At 45.2% G+C, this 17,302-nt stretch overlaps 1 protein-coding gene across 1 annotated transcript in view; it reads left to right on the top strand.

The window, feature by feature from the left end:
• Positions 1–17,302, top strand: part of NOL11 (nucleolar protein 11) — a 367,767-nt gene that overhangs the window by 90,401 nt on the left and 260,064 nt on the right. Inside the window, exon 8 of the mRNA XM_085617263.1 lies at positions 7,974–8,050. Coding sequence (XP_085473389.1) covers positions 7,974–8,050 — 77 coding nt within the window. The remainder of the gene's footprint in view (positions 1–7,973; positions 8,051–17,302) is intronic.

The raw sequence follows: 17,302 nt of genomic DNA, 5'->3' as shown, positions 1-17,302 counted from the left end.
CTAAACCTTGTCAATAAAAAGCGATGATTCATATTGTTCACAATGGTCAGGTAAGGCTCAATGCTGCATGTAGTAATTAATAGCTGATGGGCCTTTACTGTAGGTTTTATTAACTCCCTTTCTTCTCTGGCTAAAGTGGTTCTGCGCTTATATATATCTTTTACCCAATTAAGGTCTCCCTTTGATAGATTATTGGGATTATCGAATATATCTGGGCGACCTATATCGTCACTTAAGTTCTTAACATAACGGAGCCATGGGATGGCCCTTCCGAACTCAAGTGATAAACAGTCTGTTATGATTTCGCGATTTAAATCGAGTTCCGGATTTAGCCAGATTGAAAGCCATTTTAATAGGGGGGCTAAAGCTATTCGATCAGTTAGGTAACCAACCCCACATTCTTGGTGTACAATATAACCCGAGGTGGCCTGGGGAAGCGATAGAATCGATTTTAAGAACTTGTCCTCTACCACCTGAAGTTCCTTCACATTTTTAAAACCCCACAGGTCTGCACCATACATGGCTATAGAAATGCATTTAGCTGCATAAATGTTCAGTATGGCTTGCATGGGTTTCACCCCCAGTTTACGAGCAAAGTCCAGAACGCCTATGATGAATCTAGCAAAGGCATTACGTTTTGCAACTAATTGAGGGGCCCAAGATGACTTGTCATCAAAGATGACACCCAAGTATGGGAAGCTGGTGATTCTAGATAAAACGTGGCCCTCACATAGCATGGTCTTTATTTTCTTGGGTTTACAACCTACAGTCATAACGTGAGATTTAGAGAAATTCACGCTTAGGTCAAGTCTTTTCATGAAGTCGGCAAATGTGTCTAGAAGACTTTGAAGCCCTACTGCTGTGCGCGCTAACAGTGCAGCATCGTCTGCATATAATAGTGCAGGGATTTGATACTTCCCAGCCTTAGGAATATCTTTACAAGACTCTGTTAAGGCAGTGGCAAGGTCATTGATGTAAAGTGTAAAAAGGAGGGGAGCTAAAATACAGCCCTGTCTTACACCATTGGAGATTCCGATCTTACCAGTGCAGTTACCCAATCGGTCGTATCTGACAGTTGCAGAGAGATCTCTATGGAGATCTGCTAGGAAGTGGACAAGATTTTCGTCTACTCCCTGCTTGAGAAGGAGTTCCCACAATTTCGACCGATTCACTCGGTCGAAAGCCGAGGATAAGTCCATGAAGGCCAGGTATAACGTCCCTTTCTTAGCTATAGTGTATTTACCTATTAAGAGGTAAAGATTCAAGCTTTGGTCTATGGTGCCACGGCCCTTACGGAACCCATATTGTAGGCACGAAAGGGTGTTGGTATCCTCCAGCCAATCTGTTAATTTGCCCAAGACTACACGCCCCAGGACTTTAACTGCGGAATCGATGAGTGAGATGGGGCGGTAGCAACTAGGGTCCCCTCTGTTACCCTTTTTAAAAATGGGTATGATCACGGACTCGGACCAAGTGTCCGGAATGCCTGCGACACAGACCCTGTTAAAAACGTTCAGCAAAACTATAGACCAAGTCTCAATGTCTGATTTAAAAAGGTCCGAGGGGACGCCATCGGGACCCGGAGCCTTATTGCTCGTCATCTTGCCGATGGCCTCAACCACCTCGCCCTTGGTTACGAATAAAGTATATTGTTTTATAGTGGGAAGAGGGGGATTTAATCCGCCGTTCATACCCACTTCGTAGACTGACTTGAAGTGAGAGTGCCACTGGTGAACCCCAATACCGCAATCTAATTGAGTATTACAGGGATCGCGAAAGAAAGGTTTATTGACAACAGACCAGAACTTAGCACTGTTGCGAAGGACGTCAACGGAAGAAAGTTCCTCCCAAGCGTCCTCCCGGATCTCCTTTTTCCTGGTATCCAAAATTTTAGTATAATCTTTCCTAAGTTGGACTATGTTAGACCGATTCAAAGGTTTACTGCTCAAGGCCGCCCTCAATTTTCTGTTGGCCAGGGAACAATTTTTGTCAAACCAGCCTAAATCTGCCTTGTCCTTTGTTTTCGCTGGGCACCGGAGATCAGCTGAGATCTGGGAGCAGATTGCGGAATACGCCCCTAATACTTCCAAGTTCCCTGCTTCCAGGTCAAGGCAAGTGGTCAACTCAGGGCCAACCTTCTTTTTCAGATTTGCAAAAAAATCATCGGGGATAACTTTATCCCATCTGATTCTGCGATCCTGATCAGTTGGACGAATGTGAGATTTGTCCGTTCTATCGTCGACTATAGCAGGCTGTAAAAAAAGATCAGACAGGAATAGGACCACGGGATTATGGTCACTAAAATGTGTCCAGACTGCCGAATATTCCTTGGTCGAGTTCCTCAATCCTGAACTGATAAAGATATAGTCGATCACAGAATATTTCCCATTCCCTTTAAATGTTGGGATGTTCTCATCCACCATGGCAGGGAGTAACAAGCCATGGTCAGCGAGAGTTGTTTCCAAAAATGCACCCTGTGAAGAGTGCTCAAAGTGGGCCTCCCGTGATTCAGTTGGGCCTAGAGGATCCACCAGATAGCATTTTTCTAGGCATCTGTGGATGTTAAAGTCGCCCATGATAATGATAGGACATGTTGTCTCAATTTTCTCTCTAAAATTAGTCAAAAAACAATGTAATGCGGTAAGATGGTCAACCGTGGTGTCTCTATAAAAGGAATTGTAAAAATTAACAATTAAAAAATTACTGCCCCCATTGAGGGAGATCTGAACTGCCAAACAGTTACATGAACCTGTATCGAGTTGAGTCAGCGAGCCGGGAATGCTAGCTGAGATCAGGGTGACCAAGCCTCCCTTGGCCCTCCCCATATGAGACGGTACAGCAGGAGCGAAGAAGCTTTTATATCCATCTAAACTCAGAGAGTTGTCCGTATCCCAGGTCTCTTGGAGACAGATAACTTCGCCTGAGGCGATAAGTTGTCTCCAGGCCGGGTCATCTGACTTATTTCTTAGCCCTGCTATGTTCCAAGAGACCAATTTGGTTAGAGGGCCTGTGGGGCCGTTACAGGCACTATTAACTGTCAAAGAAACCATGTCTGAGGTTGCTGACTGAGTTTCAGGCACTATACTTAGTTCTAGCTGCCCTAGTCACTCATTGTCATCCAAGGAGGATAGGGCAGAATATCTATTAGAGATAGGTACGCGATAATCAAAGTGTGTGCTGCTCTTTTGGAAATTATCGGTCATCCTTGGGTCAGGAGCGGGGGGATAGAAAAAACCCAGGGGGAAGACATTAACATAATCATGATGAACTCTGGCAGAACCTGCCTGCCTTAGAATGTCCTCAACCAACCTGGGAGATCTAAAACTTATGACAATGCAGTCTCCATCTAAGCACTTGTTAGTCTTACCCACCCAAGGTACACGTCTAATCATCAAAAAGTTATTGTGTAGATGTTGCCCCAATACAGTTTTGTTTGACAAATAGTGAAGGGCTTTGTTTTTTAATGAGGACCAGTGTTCGCTGTTCCCGTCCACGAGCTTTGGAACATTAGCTAAAATAATAGAATAGGGGCAGGCCTCAGGAGGTAAGTGTAGTGTCAAGTCCCTCCCTGGGAGCCGATCCGCTGAACTGATCCTCCCCCTTGGGTTCAGCTTGAGTGTTACCCTACCCTGAGATATGGCTTCAACAGTAGGGGGTTGGGAAATGGTAGGAGAGCCTATAGCTGGTGCAGTGCAAGGAAGTATAGGTTGCTGGTGTGTAGTAATCATAGAATCCAGCATGTTGTCAACTATGGTTGTGCACGCATTAAGGGAATTAACTACCGCAGGTCTTGGATCAGCATTTAAAACCTTAGTTTGAAGGTGTGACTCGATTTTAGTGATGCGGTCCTCTATTCGTTTCAAGATGGCCATTAACGGTACAGTAAATAGCTTGAGGCGAGCGTCAATAGTGGACGCTATATCTGACCCTATACACTTGTTACCGATATCGGGGCCCTGAGGTGTACAATGGTTGACTCCCCCGCACGATGACTCACCAACTAGGCAGGGAACACTAAGGTTAACCTGGGGCAACCCCTGTTCAGGATTACTCTTTCTGGGGATTTTTGCCTGTTTCCGTGCTCCCAGGGAGTTATTAGCCTTTCTTTTACTTGCCGTGGTTTTACCCCCCTTAGATGGCTGATTAGAAACGCCTCTTGATTGTCTAGTTCTGACAGCTACCGGAGAGGGGACAGGGCTAGGGTTAGGTAACAGGGCAGGTATAACTAAGGAGGTCTCCACCATTTCTGACCCATTCTGAGACGTACAAGGGTTGGCATCGTCGGGGGGTACAGCGGCTGCAATGGTCGTAGAAGGAGTACATGATGCAACTAACCTGGGGGGTTCAAGTGATAGTCTACGTTCCACTGACGCTATTTCTTTTACTATGGCAGATTCAGCGTGTTTTAGGTAACTATCAAGGGTCCCCAATCCCCCAGTCCTTTTACATATTTTAGAGCTCATTATCCGCTTTAATGGAGTACAAATGCGAGCCGTGGGGAACACAACCAGCCCCTAAAATCTCCACTTCAATAAATGCAAAAATGTAGTCACAGTTTTACCTAATGGGTGAGGTCCGTTTGCAGATAATAAATGGAGTCCCACGATCACACGCCAAAGGGAAGGGGCCCAGCCCAGCCTCACTCGGCCTCTGAGGGCCTAAGAGGGCCCGCCCTTTGCCCGGGCTTCGCCCGCGATGCGGGAGGAGCGTCGCGCTTTTATGCGCCTCCGGGCGCAAGGCACTCTGGGGGCTGTGGTCTCCGGTCTCCGGCCGCGAGAGATGGTGATGGCGGCGGGGAGACACACGGAGAAACGAGGAAGTCCCCGGTAGTGGCGTCAGCAACAGCAGCCCCAAGACACGAAGGAAGGTTCTCCAGCAGGTAGGCAGCGTATGGATTAGACAGGGTTCCCGCTCTGTGTCACGAGCGTCGCGCTTTTATGCGCCTCCGGGCGCAAGGCACTCTGGGGGCTGTGGTCTCCGGTCTCCGGCCGCGAGAGATGGTGATGGCGGCGGGGAGACACACGGAGAAACGAGGAAGTCCCCGGTAGTGGCGTCAGCAACAGCAGCCCCAAGACACGAAGGAAGGTTCTCCAGCAGGTAGGCAGCGTATGGATTAGACAGGGAAAAATCAACACTTGGAAACTCTTCAGCACACTTCAATGTTATCCTACGGGGAAAACAATATTGCTGTTAAACAGGTAAGTAATGCACTTACAATTCCAGTTTTCAGAACCAAATGTCAGCAAGGGGTAAGGGTCAGGTGAGTACCAAAACTGCGACACAGTGGCTGCCAGGTGCAGAGGTCAAAATTTGAGTTCAGCCCGATGCTTTTCAATGGAGACTGAGGGTGCCTGGAGCCACACTGTTTGCAGGTAAGTAGATTGGTTGCAGGGGCCAAGCTTTGGGGACTAGGTTAAGAAAGGGGAGCACGAAGCAGCACCAAACATTCACCACCAGAGGCACAGGGGCGGCCGGGTGCAGGGTGCAAATTCGACGTTGGACGCATAATACATTTCAATGAGGATTCTTCTTTAGACAAATAGGTTGCAGGCGTCGAACCGGAGGTTGCAGGAGGATGACCCCCTAACAAGGGACATGCAAGCTGCAAGAGCAGTGGCATGGTCCGAGTGAGGGGGGGGGGGGGGGGTTCCCAGGGGTCCCTTAATCTCTCAGGCGACCCCCTTAATCTACCAGGCCCTAGGTCCCCAGGGTACAACTTACGAGGGACTTACAGGGGGCAGAAGTACCACTTGGGGATATGTTTTTAGGGAAGAAGCAGTGGCACAGGTGTAGGAAGCTGGCTCGGTATATACTATACCAAAGTAAGGAAAAGTGTGCACCGAGTCCAGTGGATCCCTAAAGGTTTATAGGGGTTAAAGTCTATAATACCTTACCCTCTATTTGTGGTAGTGTAGGTGAGCAGTAAGGCTTTATCAGAGGGAAGTGTTAATTATTTATTGTACCCACTCGGGTAAGAAATGTCCCCCACTCAAAGACTGAACTTAGACCAATTTGTTTTGTATGAAAGTATTATTTAGTTGTATTTTATTTCTAGAACCAAGCAAGGATTGGCACAGGTAAGTGTAACGGTACTTTGCAAGAATAATACAGTTGAATACAGTTGACTGCAATTGGTTTGGTTACAGGTAAGTGAAATGTTAATAAACAGTTGAAATTACTATACAGTTACTTTATAATTACTTTGAGTAGTTTGTTAGATTACTTTTCTTACTCTGTGTGGTATACCTAGATACCACACTGGGACATTTCCTGGATAAAGGTAAGTAATGCAATTTGTTTTCAAAACACACTTGTATGACTTTTCATAGAATTTCCAACTCCACACTTCGAACTTTTTCACAGAAAAGCAGTCAATGCAATCCTATGGCAGTTTACAGGTAAGTACTTGGCTTTGGGATTTGGGTCAAGGATGAACTCTCAGAACGCCCTCTGCGGCACTAGGGTGGCCGAGTGCAGAGTGCTGAGACCCAATGATATCCAGTGGGGGATAGGAGGCCTCCGGTTCTTGACTGCTCATGGGCACTCCACTTGGATGTGGGAGTAAAGCTCCTAGGGTTTAGCTCACGGTAAAGGGGGATTAGATTTAGCACACTAGGTGCAGCCACAGCAGCAAAGGGGTGGCCGGGTGCAGGGTGCTGATTTGGCGTCGGGTGCCCTGTTGTTTTCAATGGAAGTTGCCGTTTTTTGGGTTTTGGCTGCAGGCTCGGTCCAGGAAGTCTTCTGGGAGGAACCAACAGCTGGGCAGGTAAGTTGGAGGGCTCGGGGACGTAGGTGCACCTCGCGTCCTCTTCTCCAGGGCGCAGGGCGGATGGATTCAGGGGTGCCTTTTGAGGTCCAATTTCACCTTACCGGGTCATTTGCGGTTGGGGGGGGGGCCCTCCGTGCAGAGTGAATGGTATAATAAATCCCACACTGGCATCAGTTTGGGTATATTGTGCGGAGTAGTTTGCTAACAAACTTCCCAAAATTTATAAGCCTTTATGGTGCTGTGGAGTTCGTAATGACAAACTCCCAGACCATATACTCTTTATAACTTTACTGCACTTACAATGTCTGAGTGGACTTGGACACTGTTGGGGTTCAGTGCTCATGCAACTGTACCCTCACCAGTGGTGTAGTGCATCCAGCTAGAGGGGTGTCTTAGCTATACCATAGGCACTGGGTGGTAGGCATGGCCACAGGTATATGTGTCATTTCTACTCTACACTTTTCTCTGCACCAAAACACCCAGCCTGCAATGACTGTGTGTGTTAAGGAACAGCACCTCTAAGGGTGACACAATATGTGCTGCAGCCCTTAGAGGCCTTCACTGGTCATAGTGCCCTTTGTACCCATGGTACCTTTTACAAGTGGCTAGAGAGGTACCAATTTGTGGTGCAGAGGTGCAGTTTTGGGAAAGAACACAGGCCCTTGGAACCCAGATTGGCAGGGACCCATGGCACATCAAGTCAAAGTGCATCAAAAATCTGGCAAAATATGTGTTGGGGGGGGGGGGGGGGGTTTAATGCAACAGAAACCCACTTTCCTACAACAGGGGACATGGATGCCATAGACCATGTGCACTACAATCAAAACCGGCAAAAAGTGGGGGCTCCCCATGCAAAAAGAAGCACTTCCTCATACTAGTCCTGACCATATTTTTTTACTGCCTCAAAGGAGTGTGGTCTACTGACACCACTTGAGTAAAGTTCCACTTTAATGTGACCAACACTCCACCTCCCACCCACCCCCAACGCTTGAGCTAACATCTAGTGGACATGCTGAGTGTGTGCATGTATGATGAATTTGTAGCACATGCATGGTAACCAAATTCTGTGCATGTTGAGAGTCTGCTGGGACCAATGTTGTATACTGTAGTTGCATACTACGTGTTTCTAGGTACTTGGCATGCTAATCATTGGCTGAGGTTAGTAATTTGTGGTATGAACTGCATTTCTTTTGTTGTTTTGTAGAACATCTTTCTATATGGAACACTAAGTTTCAGACTCTTCAGGCTTCGAAAGAACTGCCACAGGGGACCAGTGGTCAAGTAAGTTTTGATTTCCAAATGTTCTACTTTATACACTTTTTCACCATCCAACTCGCCTTTTTTCGAATATTATTCAGGTGACAACCACTCATGCATATTAATCTGTAAAAAGTGGTGGCCACCCCCCTCAAAGCAGACCAGCAAGGGCTAATTGTCTAATAAATCCGTGTTTTTGCCGTTTTACATCTTGCAGATTAGTAGCCCAATATTTTTAATGTTCTCACATAAGGAACTTTGTCGAAAGCGAAGACCGGTTGTAGTTACGTGAAAGGATGTTTTAGTGTAAATTTGTTTAGTTCATAATAAAGTTGTTTTCAACTTTGATCAGTATACTCCTAATCTGATGTATACACATTGGATATTCAAGAGAGTTTGCATCTTAGTTAAGAACTACTAAATTGGCTGTTAAAAATCAAACGTAGTCCGGAAAGAATCCCCCTTTAGGCAGATAATTAAAGCCAGACAGTAGCACACATCGAACCCAATCAATCACCAGTGCAGAACACCAACACCCTCAAAAGGCCAAATGTTCACAAATCAAGATATTTATTTTTGTTAAAAAGGTTTGCATAACGATTCATCATCTTCAGTAAATGATCCCGTACTTTTTCAAAAGTTAAAAACTTGATACACAGTTAAAGAACACAATATTCAAAAAGTTAAACAATCCAACATAATGTACACATATTACATGCTGGGGAGAACCTGCAAGAAAAATACTTTCTTGTCAATAATGAAGGCAGAAACATTAGATCCAGATCATTCGTTCTAAATAGACTAGTTATTCTGAATACTTGATTCGTTAGAATGACAAATGTCTCCACAATCTACAGTCTGCCTTCTTAATCTCGCGTCAATGTGTTTCGGTGGGTCTCACTAGTTAAAACCACCTTCTTCAGGACAAGAATTAACGTCTCCCAATTAGAATTCACACTCTATATCAGATAATAAAACCTCAACAAAGCAAACAGTTAGCCCATGGAAATATTACAATTCAAAAGAAAAATAATACATATCATCATACATACTTTTCCATCTAAATCAAATAATACTACTTCAATAAAACATCAATAAAAAGGACAATTGGCCCATGACCGGTGTATGCCGAAAAAGAGATAGTAATACCGTTAAAGAATAGTGTTATTGCCTGGTGATGCATGCAACCTCACATTCATACAGATAAACAGCCAATCATCCCAGGTAGACGGTACTTATCCTTCCAACATTTCATAAATATAGCGTTCCCAGAACAGATAGTTATGTTCGCTCATAAATTCATCAGTACCTGTATATAGTGATGCAAAACACTTCCAGGTATGTTGCTGGCAGGGAGCCTTGCAAAGTTCTGTCAGAAGACATACATCTTACACAGAGGCCTTTCTCTGGATCTGGCCAATCAATCTGTAAAGGAGGCACCCTTATTAGATGACCCTTTATACCCAGGGACCCAAAATAAATACAAGGCCCCAGAAAAATTAACGCAAAGAAGTTACCTGCCAACTATCAATCCTGATACTTCTAGGACAGAGTTGTGGAAATCACATAAATCTGCAATTAATAAAACAAATTGAGGCTTTAGCGACACTTTTGGCTGTAAATTACACTATAGTCCAACATTGACGAGGGTATATTACCTTTATGATTCAATTGAGCGTAAAGCTTCTTAGACTTGTATTCCTTGATTCATCTGTTCTGTGCCCGTATATTCTTTAGACAATTCATTAGTTGCTAAAAGGCACAGAAGGTAATATGTTACTGATTTACTCTTTGCATACCTAGCTCTTATTATTAAGGTAATCTTGTCAACCTAAGTACCTCACCTAAAAGCCACCCGCCTGGGGTCCTTTTTGTTACACATATTTCCCACTCGCTAATAGATATACCTCACTTCTGTTAAAGGGGTGATTATGTCGCAAATATACCTCCTCCTCCTAACGCCCCCCAATGGTCATGTTGATACACCAATAGAGAATATTTAAACTCTCCGTACCAATACCAGTGTATTTATCCCAAACCATTTTCAAATTATAGGCAGCTATAAAAACCCTTTAACAGGGGTGTATTTTACCACCTGACACCTCACTGCCATACAAAGGTTAACTAACACGAAAACTAGCCTTGACAAACCTCTTCTTACACACCCATACCCACGATACGATTAGCTTAGCCGTAATACCACAGTAAATCCGCGAACCACCGCGATAAAGAGGAACTAGTCTAGGCTCAAACTTCTTATCTACAATATGAGCATTCCGGCTTCGTGTAAGGTAGCACCTCCGTGGTTTAGGAATTCTGAATCCTTTGGAGACCTCGGTCCTTGTATCTGCTGTGACCCTGTACTAATTCTAATTGGGAGACGTTAATTCTTGACCTGAAGAAGGTGGTTTTAACTAGTGAGACCCACCGAAACGCGTCGACGCAAGATTAAGAAGGCAGACTGAAGATTGTGGATACATTTGTCATTCTAACGAATCAAGTATTCAGAATAACTAGTCTATTTAGAAAGAATGATCTGGATCTAATGTTTCTGCCTTAATTATTGACAAAGTATTTTTCTTGCAGGTTCTCCCCAGCATATAATGTGTTCATTATGCTCGATTGTTTTTTAACTTTTTGAATATTGTGTTCTGGTCTGGCGAGACATTTAGTAAGCCAGTTTTTAAAGTGCTGCCAAAGGCAGCCACCAGCTTGCTGTTATGCACACAAGTGCGCGCGACGTGCACAGCTGCCATCTGGCTTGCTGTAATGGCTCATTAAGCTTTACAGCGCGTGGGTGAATGCCCTCCCCTCCCCTCCACTCCCTCCTCATCAGCTTCATCTTTTTCCTTTCACTTTCGCACGTGCGGCCGTGTCACTTTCACGGCCGCGCGGCCGTGTCACTTTCACGGCCGCGCGCTGGCTTTCCTTTGTTTTTTGATTTTGACTCTGCTCGACGACAAAATATTGAATATGATGGTGTTTGCATCTTTAAGCATCTCTGGATTTCATGGTATAAACTAGTCCACTAAACAACGCCAGGTTATGTTTCCTGACGCCTGTTTTGAGCAGGGAAACTGCCATCAAGCTGTGTACTTCTGTTTACCTCTTTCCCAGAATGCCAGCCCTTTCAGTCCTCCTCGCGCGCACACACCCAGCAGGGTGGGCATGTGAGACACGTGTGCGGCGAGACTCAAGCCCCTTCCTCGCCGTCCATCTTCCTGTGTTAACAGCACACCCTGCTGTCCTCCGTTGGAAGTGTAGGTGTTGCCGTGGCAGCCCAATTAGCCACTCTTTCTTTCCCGTTAACAGATGCCAGGAGGCAACGAGATGGAATTGTTTTTTTTTTTATCACCTGTGCAGACGCTGTCCAGATTACAAATCAGCATCCAGGCCGGCGACAGGCAAAAGGCATGAGAGAAATAAAGAATGGCACCGAGCAAGGCAGGCTTAAATGTATAAATAGGACAAGCACTTCTCCTCCAAACTCCATTGTGCGTTTGGGAGAGAGTGCTGCCTTCTAGCACATCTTGCCTCACTTTTATTATACATTTTTCCAGCTGTTGGTTCGTCTAAAGTTAGCGTATCCTCAGAAGACCCACAGGGCCCTCTATTCTATGCCCCTAAAATTTTCGAACAAGATCGCTTTCCGGTTACGATTTTTTCTCTTCCTCTCGAGCAAATCGAGACACTTCTCTTCCCACATCAACGCGTTGAATCCAAATCATAGTCTCTCGGACCACTATCTCCCCTCCCAAACAATACTGAAACCCCCTTCTTCTACCTAAGCTAGTGTGACCAGACGTCTCCATGTCCCCCTGGACACCATCTTTCCATTTCACGACTTTGTTTTTACATAATAAGTGCACCCTGGGAGTTGTAGTCTTGATTCGTTTTATTTGAGCCAATTCAAGCAACACACCTGATAAATAATTATTTGCACAAGCAAAGTTCAGGAATGGAAAAATGGTGTCCCGGTGACATGAAGCCATCTGGTTACCCTAATCTAAGCCCCATCTTGTTACAGCCACCAATCCTATAGCCGAACCGCCCCCTTTTTTTACAGTGCGTGGGACTAATATTGAACAATGAAACTGGTGTAGAAGTGCAGGAACATTGGTCTACCGTCTGTTATATTTCTTTCTTGCATGTTTTTTACTACAGTTTGTGTTGTGAAATATGGCAATAATATTATTTTTTTGCACCCTACGCTTAGGACAAAAAAATTGTCACAAGCTTTGAAAACCTACAATAAATGATTTAAACATGACAACCCATATTTATGACATCTGTAGTAATTTGAATGCCTCCAGTGTAAAATAGGACTCTCAATAGAAATATTTGGCTAATTAAAGAAAAACACAGACACCTCTTTTAGTTAGGAAGTATGTTCTGCACAGCAGGAGATTACATCAGCTAATGCAAAAGACAGGCCAATGCAAGGACACACCCCCTTCCACCTGCACCGCCAATGAAAACAGCAGATAACACATTATCCAATGGCAAGAGTTAAACCTAACACCTAAAGCATTATGCTCCATCTCCTGCTAAGGTTACCACAAAGCTGCAGTCTTATACAAAGCATTCAAATGAATCCTGTGTGAGAAAGTGCCATCTTTCTTGCATGGTATGCCCCCACTTTTTGCTGAATTGCTTAATGTACTTTGACTGAGTGTGCCCTGGACTCCTGCCAATCAGGTGCCCAGGGCCTATGTTCCTTCCCTAAAACACACAAAACCCAAATTGGCAAACCCTGGCCACATTTCAGCCCCTGGTAAATGGTACCCTAGGTACCCAGGGCCTTGTGACCAGGGAAGGCCTCCAAGGGCTGCAGCACTCATTGTGCCACCCTTAGAGGCCCTGTACCCTTACACACACTCACACTGCCTTTGCAGGCTGGGTCTCTGGGTGCAAGACAAAACAAAGTCGACATGGCACACATCCCTGTGTACCATGCCCATCACCTACACTGCCATGGCATACATCAGCCACCCCTCTAACTGGGTGCCTTATGCCAATGGTGTGGGCACAGGAGCAGGAGCCCTGTGCCCCCACAGTACCCGGGTCCATTCCTGAGCACTGTAAGTGCAGTGCTGCCATTTAAGAGTACATGGTGCTGAGAGCTCGTCAAACACGAACTCCACAGCACCATAATGGCAAAACTGAAGACTGAGAAGTTTGGTATCAAACTTCTCAGCACATTAAACCCACACTGATGCCAGTGTGGGATTTAATGTACCAAGCACCCCAGAGGGCATCTTAGAGATGTTCCCTTAAACCTAACCTACAATCCACGTCTGCTCTGAGGCTGCCTAGGCTGCCACACAGCAGACATGCTGCTGGACCCCTGGGTGGGAGAGCCCCTGCTCTCCTGGGCCTGCAACAATGCACATCCTGGGTGAGGTGCTAAATCTTCTTCCCCAGGATGGGCAGGGGGAAGCTTCAAAGGCATGCCGCCTCTGTGAGCTTCCCCAGGCCACTGCAACCCCCCACTCTGGCGGGAAACTTGGCCGGAAACCCCAAATAAGGACCGAGGATGTGCCAGCCTGCCAACCCCACCCCTCAGGTGGGGGAGGCGAGGTGAAGCACATCTCCGGGTTCTCGCCATCTTGAAGATGGGAAGACCTACCCAATCAGGACTAGGCTACTGCCCCCCTCTCACAGGAGAGAGGCAGGATAGGGGGTGTACCCACCCCAGGACAGGGACCCATTGGTCCCGGCCCTTCACCTACCTTGAACGCCCCTAAATCTAGTATTTAGGGGTACCCTGAACCTTCCTTCCCCAGATTCCAGATTCCGAAATACAAAGAAGAGCAAGGAGAAAGAAGACCTGCCCTGCAGCTGCTAAGAATAGGAAGACACCAACTGCTTTGGCCCCAGCCCTACCGGCCTGTCTACCCTCGAACCTGCTCCTGCTCCAACCCAGCATCTCTTGTGGCCAGCAACCTCACAAACCCCGGAGGACCTGGCTACCTTTTGGCTCTAAGCCCCTGGGACTCCCATGAGTAGAGGCTCTACTCAAAACCTACCTCTAATCCCTGGCAGCAGCCCGGAACCGCGAATCCAGCACACTCTGCACCAGCCAAGCATGGCCAGTGCCGGAGTGAACAAAGACCACGAGGACGACCCCACGGCAACTGTGACCCAGAGTCCGGCACCCAAGGACCTACCTCGACACTCCTGAAGAAGCCTGCAGCCTCAGAACAAGGTTCCCCCCCCCTACCGCGATCAACAGAGGGTAAGATTTCCCGACACCAAAAGGCACCCCTGCACACGGCGCCCCGCGGCCCCCTGTGCCCAATCCCGGGGTACCTACCTATCCCCCCAACTAGCCAACTTACCCCTCGAAGTGGTGGTGGCACCTGAAGAATCCTCGTCCCCGAGCTTGTAGTCTTTTTCTAAACCGGAGATTTCCCATTGAAATCAATTGAGCGCCCGAAGGCTCAAAAGCACCCTGCACCCAGCCACCCGAGTGGCCCTGGCAGTGCAACCTCTACACCTACCTACTTCCCCACTTGCCCTGAGTAAGTGACCAGGAGCCCAGCTCCCACAGCCGCGTGGCTTACTAGTCAGCAGCCACCAACCAAGGCCCCCTATCCCTCATAGGATAACATTGGGCCTAACTCTCTCTACATCCGGCTGCCCTAGAGTCGCTGAGAGTGAACCAACTGTACCTACCTGACCCTGGGGGACCCCTGAGTCTATGCCCAGAACCTCAACTCTGCCAGTCGAGTACTTACCTTTAAACCGATAACTCTATTTTCTTCATAGGGTAACATTGACTGGTTTTTCCTGAAATTTCTTCTGTGTGGACTTTTCGAATCTTAAAATATTCACCAAAAATCAATCGAGTAATGAAAACACTCACCTGCTCTTAGGTGAGCTCCCAGTGCTGGATCTTGGTGCCCAGCACTGACTCTGAAAAATACTTACAACTGTACTTACCAGTAACCCAATTTTCTCCCATAGGAAATCACTGACTGTTTTTCTGTGAAATTTCTTCTAAGTGTCAATTTCTGCAATCTTTAAATATTCTTTAAAAATCGTATAATATCTGAAAACTTAATTACTTACCTGGTTTGGATAAAGGTCCCAGTACTGAGTCTAGGTACCCAGTACTGGATTACAAAAGTAACGAGAACATACTGTACCTGCAACTTGAATTTTCTTCCATAGGGAATTATTGACTGTTTTCTCTGAAATATTTTCTGTCAACTTTTAAAATAGCTAAATATTGTTTAAAAATCATCACAGTAATTATGTCGACCTTCATCACTTGATTCTAAGAGCTGTCCCAGGACTGAATCTAGGATCCAGTCCTGGAATTCCAAAAGTAATCCTAAAAGTAATCTGTGGCAAATAACATGAACCTTCCATTGAGCTCAATGCATTGTTGTGTTTAAAATAGTGTTGCCTATTGCAACCACTTGTAACTGTTTACAAAAGTCAATTGTATGTTGCAAAATTATTTATATAAAGCATCTCATTCTGAGAAAGTATATTTTAATGCCAAGTGTTGGTTCTAAAATAAAACAAGCATATATTTTTTATATATAAACCATTGGCCTGGAGTTCAGTTATTGAGTGTATGAGACCATTTGCTGACTGAGTGTGTACAACAAATGCTTTACACTGTCCTCTGATACTGCCTTACTGCTCGACCAAGCTACCACTTTAGAGAGTAAGGTTAGAGCTAACTTTAGCCTCTGTCAAACCCTTGGGGACTGTGGACTCTGTACACCCTGTACCTATTAGGGAACAGTATATACAGAGCCACTTTCTCGCATCCTGTTATTAGGTACCCAAAGCAGGTGGCATGAATAAAGCCCACAAATTTAATTCATTAACCAACCTAAACAAATTGAGCGTGAAAGGTTGCAACTTTGGGTGTGAAACTGTTACGCAAATCACAGGATTATTCTCATAAAACTCATGAATTTATCAAACTCAGAATGCTGAAGGGCTAAATTGTCCTAAATGTGCTCAAACCTTGTGACCTGTCAATCATAGCAGGTATAGGCAGCAAGTGTTCAGCAAAGTAAATCAAATACTGTCTTTTTCCAAATACTGTAGTATTCGAGTAAGACTATTCCAGTCCCTCGAAGCTATAGGAATGCTTTTGGTGGCAGGTATAGCTCATTTTTAATATATATAGAATTTAATAACAACTATTCTTATGCTCACCTAAAATGTGCAGCGCCACCGTGTAGCAGGCTTTGATAAGTGCTGGTGTTGACAATCAAGTGAAGATGCCGGGTACCCAGAACAACAGGCTCAAATTAAGCACTGACTATCAGCGATGTAGGAGTAAACAGCAGGTTTTCTGAAGGGGGGAAGTTGTTTGTATTTTACTTTCTGAACAATCCAAAAGCTGCAAGGATAGTTTACGCAGCAGAGTGCCTAAAGCTACATGAAGGTTTAAATTAGTGCCTGAGTTTTCTGGGTCTAGGCTTGGCATTCCAACTATCAGAACTAAGCACTAACAATAACCTGATGTGACTTGCATTTCATTTATTTAGTTATAAACAGGCCAGTGGAATTATACGATTCTGAGGCATAGGAGTTTTCCACACAATTATGGATTTTCCACGATAATCCTTAATCCATTATTTGCAGAATATCTGAAGATTTAAACAAAAATACATAATAATTTGTTCCCATCTCAAATGGAACAAACGTCACTAAATACAAAGCGACAACTGTGACCGCGCAGTCGAAGGCCCAAACAAAGATTGGCTGGTCACCTTTCAGTTCTGTATTGATGTTTTTGGGTGTTAAATTGATACTAACTAGGTGAAACCTTTCCTCATACAGTGTTAACATGAATAAACCAGCATTGGCATAGCCAATAGGTCTCGCCTTTGGGACCTTATAAGTGTTTAGCCATGCAACAGTTCATGTTGTTGCACCACGGATATTGTGCTGCATGACTAAATACTTATAAGGTCCCAAAAGCGAGACCTATTGGCTATGCCAATGCTTGTTTAACTGTGTATAAAGTTTTTAACTTTTGAAAAAGTACGGGATCATTTACTGTAGATGATGAATTGTTATGCAAACCTTTTTACAAAAAATAAATATCTTGATTTGCGAACATTTGGCCTTTTGAGGGTGCTGGTGTTCTGCACTGGTGATTGATTGGGTTCGATGAGTGCTACTGTCTGTTTTAATTATCTGCCTAAAGGGGGATTCTTTCCTGACTACGGTCGATTTGGTGCCCTAACCCTTTTGTGGTAAAGGGCCCCTCTCATTGTCTTTGTGTTCAAAATCAAACGC

This window comes from Triturus cristatus, chromosome 7, assembly GCF_964204655.1.
Source record: "Triturus cristatus chromosome 7, aTriCri1.1, whole genome shotgun sequence".
NCBI classification, from domain to species: domain Eukaryota; kingdom Metazoa; phylum Chordata; class Amphibia; order Caudata; family Salamandridae; genus Triturus; species Triturus cristatus.
Note: the sequence above shows the minus strand (reverse complement) of the source record. Positions and strands in the feature narration are given on the sequence as shown.